This window comes from Podarcis muralis, chromosome 8 (assembly GCF_964188315.1).
Source record: "Podarcis muralis chromosome 8, rPodMur119.hap1.1, whole genome shotgun sequence".
Taxonomy (NCBI): Eukaryota; Metazoa; Chordata; class Lepidosauria; order Squamata; family Lacertidae; genus Podarcis; species Podarcis muralis.
This window is the reverse complement of record NC_135662.1, coordinates 90,296,806-90,306,014: the sequence shown is the minus strand read 5'-3', so window position 1 is coordinate 90,306,014 and position 9,209 is coordinate 90,296,806. Positions and strand designations below refer to the sequence as shown.

Genomic DNA, 9,209 nt, shown 5'->3' with positions numbered 1-9,209 from the left:
GCCCCGGCCCTCCAGGCCCCCGGCCCAGGCTTCTTCCCCTAAGGCAGCAGTTGGACTTCACCCGGCAGGCGCACTCCATTGCCTCTCCAGACTATACAGTAATAGGAATTTTATGGTCTTAGATATATGGCAATGTTCATAACCGCACATACATAGATCACCACAGGAAGGCCAACCTGGAACCATTTTGATTCCTAAACTGAGCAAATGTTTCTCTGCATGGTCAAAGTGGAAAAGCCTCCCCATTGTCTTTTCCTTCACAAATCCTGTCTTAAGGGTGTTTGAATAAGTATTTATCACTACAAAAGTATGGCCAGGCTCCTCAGGCAATCCAATCAAGTAACCTGCCAGACAGGAAATAAACAAGGATAAGAGAAAAACAATATTGAAATTTCTGTTTTAAGACCACCTTTTCTGTGATGTATCTGAGGGGTGGTCTTAGGTTACACCCCTTCTGTGATGTATGTATGATGTTTCTGGGGGTGGTCTACAGGATGGGAATTTCAAAAGTCTTTATAAGCCCTTGCACACCATTTTTGTGGGTCCTCCGCCTTTCCTGCGTGTGAGGGGAGCCCCCTGTTGCGACAGATCAATAAAGATCAGGCTTTCTAGCTGCTTTGCTTCTCAATATTCTCTGCTTGGCCTCTGTTATTTTTTCCTACCAATAGGGAACCTATGTAAGGACTCTATATGGGCTCTTGGATACCCCATAAGGGAAAAGGGCATGTTTTTTATTTACAACAAGACAGATGCGTGACAAGCATTAGCTTGGTGGCCATCCCGGCCTCCTGGGGGAATGAATTCTTTAACTATCAAGAAGGCTGGATTCCTCCCCAGGCCTTGAAGAGGCAAATGGGGAGCCCTAGCAAAGGCAGGGAAGAAAGGCTGCGAGCAAAGGAAGCGCAAGGGCAGCCCCCCGTCGGGTCATCATCTGTGAGGGCTGCGGGGAGGCTTGCCAGGTCTGCGTAACTTTCCACCGGGGCGCGAGGCTGCCCGAAGCAGGAGAGCAGCGGCGCCTCCCAGGCTTGGCTTTCCGCTCGAGGGGCGGGGCGGCGGGACCAGGAAAAGCGCCGCGCGCGCCCCCGAGGCGCCAGTTTCCGCGCAGCAGCGTCGCCCAGCTTCGGACGTGCGGAGGAGAGCAGCGAGCGAGCGAGGAGCGAGCGATGGCTTGGTGGCGGTGGCTGGTGGCGTGCAGCGCCCTCCTGCTCTGCGCCGCGCCGGGCACGGGGGGCCAGCAGCGGCCGCCCCTGCTGGGGGGCGTGCAGGAGGCGTCGGTGGAGGAGGAGGGCGCGCGGCGGGCGCTGCAGTTCGCCATGAACGAGTACAACCGGGCCAGCAACGACAAGTACGCCAGCCGCGTGGCCGAGGTGGTCCGGGTCAGGAAGCAAGTGAGTGTGCTGGGCAGGCGGGCGGGTCGGACTGGATGAGCCCGGAGCGGGGCCGGCTGCAGTCCAGCCCAAGTCCGGGGGGGGGGGCGGGAGACTCCCCCGAGAAGCAGCCCGTTGCGCGGAGCTGCTTTCTCCGGCGCGGGACTTGGCAGCCTTGACGGCAGATGGGAACCCGAATGTCTTTTCTTTCACGCGCAGTATCTTTTTGGCTGTCTGATCTTCCCTGGTCAGGCGGCGAAGGACGGGTCCCCGCTCTCAAGGCAAGGCCTTGGCTTCTTTGCCCAGGGAGGAGAGTTTTCTGTTTTCCTAGGACCAGGAGCCCCCAGGAAGAATCGCCGCCGCCTGCCCCTTAAGAGGTCGAGCTGAGACGGAAGCAGGCGGCCTGCCAGGCGGCGGCAGGGCTCCTCTCTCCTCTCTCCCGCCTCCCCTCCTTTCGCTCCTGTGTTTTTAGCCGCAGCTCGCTGCACATAAATATTCTGAATGTTTACAAGTGCACATGGGACTCAACTTGTGCGCTCCAGGCTGCCATTAAAGGCACAAGTGCAGGACCAAGGCGAGCAGTTGGCAGCCTGACCTGTGAGCAGAGCAGCTGGCTTCTTCCAGGCCGTGGGGCTCAGCTCCAGCCTGACTCCCGCCCCCCCCCCGCCCCACTGCAGGATTCCAGGGGGGAGGTCAGTCTCTCCTGCTTACATAGTCAGCAGCCAAGACTATGGCTGCTTGTTGGTGACTGGAACAGCCTTGACCTAACTAGGACATGTTGGTTTTTAATGTTTGTGTGTAATTGATTTAAAAGAATAAAGGTCAAATTTCCTAGTTGCCTAGATCCAGGTTTGGGGGCAACTATATTCTTGCTGAGCAAGCCCCAGCAGACTTTTACAATCAAAAAACATGAAGCAAAATAAAGCATGGAAATATTGGCGGTTAGACCTCCCCTTACTTCCCCCTTGGCACAGAAAAAGCCCACACATTTAGTAAGTTAAAAATGTTTTGTTTTCAAACTCTTCAAAGTTCAGTTTTATGTGCTTTTCAGTGCAGCAGAAAAAAGGCAGGCAGTTTAACTTAGTTTCAGCCCTGATGTCCTTTTGGGTTGGATTCATATGCTGAAGGATAATAAATAAAGGCTTTGGTAACCCTTCCTCCCAAGGTGAGGGGGCTTGGCAGGACTGCCTACTCTAGGTCTGAATCCCTTCATGCACTCCCTAGCACTAAGCCTTTGGCTATGTGAGGCTGATATTTATCCCACAGGACAAAGAGCGCTTCCCTGATTCCTTTCCTCCAATATTGCTTAATTCAGATATGCTGCTTACAGTTTTTGGGTGTAATTCAGCAGGAATCTGGGCTGTCCCAAGTGCCCTTGAAAATTTCAGCAAATTGGTGCTGCAAAAGGTCACATGAATTGGTCTTTCTTCCATCTTTACACTGGTAGCAGACGTGTAACGTGTGTCCAGATGCATTCTGTTAACCAGAGCTGTACTGAGTTAAGAACCTAAGAAGAGCCTGCTGCTGGATCAGGCCCATGGCCCATCTAGTCCAGCATCCTGTTCTCACAGTGGCCGACCAGATGCCCCAAAGAGAAGCCCCCAAGCAGGGCCAGGGGGAAAGAGCATCTCCTCACTGGCAATTCCCAGCAACTGGCATTCAGTGCAAGTTCTGCCACTTCCTCACAGCTGTGTCCTTTGATGCAGTTTGATTGACAGCTAGTTGGTTGCCATGACAAATGACAGCACTGTCAAAATAAAAGGAAGATGTTGGCCTGAGACATCAGTATCCTGCAGAGCCAGGCCTCTTTACATTTCCTATTGCTATTCGTGTCTGGCTGGTCAGTACTATAATCTTTAGGGCTCAGCCAGCAGTTTCTCTTCCCCCAAGCTTGACTTCCTCTTCTCTTTTTAACTAAAAGATGCAAACATTTCCTGAAATTTAAGGAAGTAGCTTTCTCTAATTTGTTTGCATCTTGAAACAAGTGGTGGTATCCTGATTTTCTAGGGTTCAAGTCAGCTATGCAAACATGCAGTATAGCTACCTAGGCTGGCATGATTCTGTGGGGGAATTAAAAATTTGAATCCCTGTGGACCCACATGTGTGGGTGAACAACAAAATAATCAGTTGGGTGCCTAGATTCAAAATGCAGGGCTAGAATATAGGTTGTTAGACCCTTCTTATCCCTTTTACAATTCTCCCCTCTTTCTACTCCTGTTGCAAGGAACAGACCACATAAAGCTAAGCAAGTTTAAAATGCTTTACTTACAAGGTCAGACTTCAAAGGTCTGATACCTTCATTGTTCCATGCAGCTGCAAGAAGAACATAGGCAGAATACTCTTGGGTAGGAAAATCAGAATATACTTCCAGACACATGCTCCAATCTTGGGAGCAACCTTAGCCACATCCTCCCTGGTGGGTTACATGTCTTGGAGGGAGAGAGAGAAGGTAGAAGAAGAAGCGTCACTTACTCATGGAGGTAAGAGAGTATGACCTAGCTGAGTCTATGAATCTTAACCCTGCGGTCTTAACTCCTTCATGCACTAACTAGAACCCATGCATAGTTACCGTATGTTTGACTGCAATTTCCCTCAGATTCAAGGGGTGCCATTCCTTGCAGACAGCACACCAGAACCTGGCTTTTCTTGCTACTTTCAGCATAAAATGTGCAGAATCATGTGAACTCCAGAATCAACAAGAAACCTAATGATTGAACTATTGAGTTGGCTCAGTTCTCCCATCCTTGTGTAGGGCATTAAAAAGACATTAAATCGATCCCCAAATGCACTCCAAATCTCTAAGAAGCTTGACTTTTTATGTAGTTTATAGAGTAAAATTTTCTCCCGGGTAGTCTTAATGCAGACCAATCCCTCCAAAATTTGTCCTGTTTTTCTTAAAGCTGTCTATGCCAATAGCTGTCATCACATCTTATGACAGTGACTTGCGTTAACCAAAGGCTATTAACGTTAAGGGATGCATTCAGCATGCTTTGCCCTCCCGTCATGGAGATGTGTCGCCTTAAGGTTAAGGGTCTGCTATTGGTGCCTCTGTTGGATATGGTCTGTGTGTAGGGGTGGGGGGTCACTATAACCTCCTATCTTTTCCCCTTGCAAAGCAGGGGTGAGCCTGAAGCCATGCAGCTCCATAAAGGCCTGGATTTGGACCTTCTGATGTCAACACCGGCTCTCTTCTTGTTCCTTGATGTTATAGTAATGCCAGTTGTCAGCTCTTTGACATAAAGAAATAACCCAAATGTCTATGACGCAGGCAGATTTATAGCTTCTCTCTAAAAGGAAAGGCTTAGCACAGGCGGCTCCTGTGTCCCTCTCACTGTTTTCCAGGGCGGCAGCCTTGGACACTGTTCACAGATGAATTCCAGTCTGTCTTTTGTGATTAGAAAAGGCATCGGGTCTCGTGCAATATATTGAATATTCTCTCTAGTAAAGGAGCCATTTCCCACATCTTACAGATTGTCTCTGGAGTCCTTTATTTTTTCGATGTTAAAGTTGGGCGAACAACTTGTCCGAAGTCAGTAGCCGATGTTGAGAACTGTGCATTCCATGAAGCACCAGAGCTGGCAAAGGTATGTAGCAGAAACAAGGACATTGCTTTACAGTGCTAAATATAATAATTGGCAGTAAAAATGTCCCTCATTATGAAGGTACTTGTGCAGCGCTATTTTGAACTTGGAAGTGAATGGTTGCTTAAAAAGAAGAAGGAAAGAAAGCCAGTGCTTGGGGATATCCTTGTGGTGGGAACTAAATCTGAGGAACCTAGTTTTTTGGGGGAAATACATTTTCTCTCTAAACAGTCTGCTTGACTGTTTTTACAGGGTCTACCTTTACCCTGTAAAACTCAGTAAACATGTAAAACGTTGCCTTCTTTCTCCTAGTTCTACTCTGGATTATGTTGTTTTGGGGATCAGTTCTGATCATGTTTTCCTTAGATGTTCAGTTCTAAGTTATGGGCATGAATAATGTACCAGGAAATTCTCTTGCTGAAGCCACCCTATAATGAACTGGAGCTGTGCAAGAGCTCCAAAGAATATCTGTGGGGCTGATAAAGAGATTAGCCTGTTTTATCCCCAGTAGCCCTGTGAGGGCCAGTTGAGACATGATCTTAAATGTGTCTTTGCATTTTGTGTGCTGCTTTTTTAAAAACAATGTAAGTGGGGTGGGGTTGATAATGCCATCAGAGCAGACAGATACTAAGAATATTCTTCTGAAGCAGCAATGGAGGTATTTTTCTACAAAGCAAATATTGGCTTTGGAAAGCATTTTATCAGGATGGCAGCTGGATGGGGGAGAAAGGCTCTAATCCCATTAATGATTAGCCTCACTCCAGTTTGAAACATCTGCACAATGGATGCAAAGACACACTTAGTTTGGCCTTGAGAGTTAAGGAGTTGCCTAAGGCTTCCCATAAGCCTTCTTGGCTAAGTAAAGATTTGAAGGTGGGTTTCTCTTCTCCACCACTTCAGAGTCTGGTCCTTGTAGCCCAGTCCTGTGCATATTCACTCTGCATATGTGAACCTCGGTGCAACCCATTTACTTACTTCCTCCATAAATGTGCAGAGGATTCCCCTAAATATGAGGACTGAAGTGCAGCCTGCTTTCTCTGGTTTGGTGCAGGGGGGGTCTGTGGAGTAGAGGAATGGTTTTCTTGTGTCCTCACACCACAAGAAACATCTTGCATCCATTCATTATAGCAACTAGAGCACAAGGAATTGCCAAAATCGGCTGATTACAAAGAAAAGCAAAAAAAAAAAGAAAATCTTTAGCAACCACCAACAAATGACTCAGGAGCCAAAAAGAGTAAAACGCCTGGGTTTTCCAGCAGCCTCTGTTCAACACACAAAGAAGCCCTTGTGTTTTCTGTTTGGGGGTGCTGTTGCCTAGTCAAAGAACTCAAAACAGTTGCTTGGTGACTTGGAAGACTTCTAGCTGAGCACAGCACAAAAAGCCTTCTGTGCTTAACTAGTTCAAGTTCCCTTTTCAGTAGTTTTGCAGCATCAGCAGTGCCTGTCTGTGCAACTATCTAAACTTCGTTATACAAGTTCTCACCCCCCCAAAAAATGTGAAAAGAAGCACTTGTCTTATTCCAGTTAGCTAGCTATTCTTATCTCCTCCATGATTTCAGGGGGGATTTCCTTCCAAGTAAATACACTTACTTTCTTGTAATAACAGTCAGCAGCTTTGGGCTGTCACATAATTGTGTAGTATTGCACATTTTAACATTTTTCATGGAGTAAAGCTTAAAATGGTACCAAACCTAGTACAAGTATATGTAGCCTGATTCAGCTGAAGTTCAGCGCTTTGGCCCCATTAATGTCAGGACTGTATTGTGTGCTTAATTCTCCCATTGGGGTAGAGCAACGGGATCTCCATGAGCTGAACGGAAGTCTCCCTGAAAGGCAGTTTTCAGTCTCTGTCACACTCTGGCATGACAAGCAAGGGAGCTTAGGATGGGGTGATGCAGCTGCAGGCTTCATTCCCAGGGCTGCCACAGGAGCCTTTCTACTTTTCCTCAGATGGAGGAATGATTGGCATTTCTTCTGACTGGGAAAATGTACTTGGGATCAAGGTTGTGGGAAAGAAAAATCTTCAGTCAGGTGCTCTTCTCTGGTGGGAAACCTCAGGGGGTCATCTGGCTATAAGTTATCTCCATTCCAGAATGCCCAAGAAACTGGGGGTGCCAATAAGGGGCTGATCCTATAGAGACAAGGACCCATTAAGTGACGTGGGGCGAGTCATTGGGCTACATGGTCTGGGGGACAGCTGAAGAGAGACAAATTGTATCTGACCCCTACCCCCCCCCAGGCGCCATTCTGTGCTTCCCATTGACTCTTCCCTCTAGGAGAAAATGATAGCCATTCAAACTTATGGCAACATGGCATGAGGTTGTCCCTTTTGATGAGGAGACCATGAGAGTGGCTCTGTCCATTTGGGTCCTGTGATTATCCCTCAAGAAGCGCAGGCCTTCTCTTCACTTACCTTGCTTGTTGTAACGCTGAGCATTTTTATTGTTTGTATTGTCCACCTGTGCTTACCCCTCGGCCAAAAGGGTCAGTTTATGCTCACATGTTTGCATTTACTGTGATTTACTATGTACATTTACTGTACATTTACTATGCTTGTGTACTGCATAACATGTTGAGAGTGAAGCAGACTCGCATTACAACACATATTGTCTCAAAACTCGTTGTAGAACTGTGGATAAATGAGTGTTGAAGCAGCATTGCTGTCAGTAGCAGATCTATCCTGTTGTGGACCTGCATGTATGGAAAGAGCTCAGTGAATGTTGTTGGTGTTTGGGGTGGGGAGGGGGTCTCTCTTGGTGCACAACAAGGGATTTGTTGTATCCCTAATGATTGAAAACACAGAAGCATGCATGTCCCTCTGCTAAACAGAGAGACATGAAGTCATGTTTCACAGAGGGACTAAAGATGGCACATGTATAACGTCTGTGCTGACACAGGATGCAATGCACTGGAAAAGGTTCCCTATGAAATCTCCCTTTATTACAGTCAATGTTTTCCAGTGTTTTGTGCCCATGCAATCTACGCCATTAGGCTTCTTAGGCTGCTGTAAAACAAGGAGCACAACACAGACCAAGTTAACATTTAATTCCCTTTAAGGGACTACAGGTGCAATCCTGCACACCCTTACTTGGAGGTTAGTCTCATTAAACCCAGTAAAAATTTACTGCTCAGCACACAAACAGAAGCGCTTCACTTTAGCTGGGCCATGTCCAACATAAGGACATTAACTTTTAATTAATAATGTTCTGGTTTACTATGGATGCAGTTCATATTAGTCATATTAATGGGTTTTCTCTCTCTCATTCCCTGCTTGTAGCATGTGACTTGCAACTTTCAGGTGTATTCTGTTCCTTGGACAAACCACATCAGCCTGAAGAGAAACAATTGCACCTAAACGCCTGTTTGCTTCATCATAGCTGTTCTGGTGGTCTTCTCCAGATTCAAGAAGAGCAATAATCCAGATGTATTCTCAAGCAAATGTTACTAACTCTGAAATTCTGACATATACTTACAGGATGCAAGCTAATCATGTAGTTTCCCTTTAAACTTATTCTTTGTGATTTATCATTAGGTTTGTAATCAATGTTTTCATGCTGGATTAGTATGAAAAATAAAAACATACCTTGTCAGAGACTGAGGTTTTGAAAAAATTTGTGTCCCATAGATATTCATTGCTAAGAATAAAGTACCATTATTCAGTACTGGCTCATGTGATTACTAACAGTGGAAAAAACCACAAATCATAGCTTTTGTCATATTTTCTGAGCATCTGTTCAGGCCCTACTCTCGCCACCAGTTGATCAGCCCTATTCAAGACCACCTGACTGGATTGTGATGCCTTTGGAGATTAGAGTTTTCAGCCTTAGGAATTGCAGACCCAGTAGTTTTGCCAGGTTGGTTCTTGGGATGCCAGAATGAAATAATGCACAGGGCCATGCTAAGCATGTTTCCATTAAAGTAAAGCCCACTGAGTTCTAGAGTCTTAGGGACTATACACACACCTCAGCTTCAAGTGGATCGCAAACCTCTTGCACCTTCATTAATTCCCCCTCATCCAGTTGAGGTTTTCCTTCAGCTACTACTGCCCGACACTTTATCTCCCCACCACCACCCAAAATAAATAAATAAATCTGGAGTTTTTCTGTCCTCTGGAAATCTGAAAAGGAGACCAGCACCATGGTGGGCATAGCAGGAAATAGCATTTCAAGGGTGTGGACAGAAAATCTGGGTCTGCAAGCATATTTCATCTGTGCAAACATTGCAGCTTTCCAAACAGAAATATTCCCTTCCCCTGTGCACT

The 9,209-nt window shown here is 46.6% G+C and overlaps 1 protein-coding gene across 1 annotated transcript; it reads left to right on the top strand.

Moving 5' to 3' along the window:
• The first annotated feature begins 1,085 nt into the window (after nucleotides 1-1,085).
• Nucleotides 1,086-8,610, top strand: CST3 (cystatin C). Its single transcript, XM_028738387.2, has 3 exons — nucleotides 1,086-1,388; nucleotides 4,838-4,951; nucleotides 8,226-8,610. The coding sequence occupies exons 1-3, from the start codon at nucleotides 1,164-1,166 to the stop codon at nucleotides 8,301-8,303; spliced, it is 417 nt and encodes a 138-aa protein (XP_028594220.2). The 5' UTR covers nucleotides 1,086-1,163; the 3' UTR covers nucleotides 8,304-8,610.
• Nucleotides 8,611-9,209: the final 599 nt, after the last annotated feature.

Coding starts and splice junctions, on each gene's coding strand:
- CST3 (XM_028738387.2), top strand. CDS start 1,164: ATGGCTTGGTGGCGGTGGCTGGTGGCGTGCAGCGCCCTCCTGCTCTGC. Junction 1,389..4,837: donor TGGTCCGGGTCAGGAAGCAA/GTGAGTGTGCTG, acceptor CACATCTTACAG/ATTGTCTCTGGAGTCCTTTA. Junction 4,952..8,225: donor AAGCACCAGAGCTGGCAAAG/GTATGTAGCAGA, acceptor CCCTGCTTGTAG/CATGTGACTTGCAACTTTCA.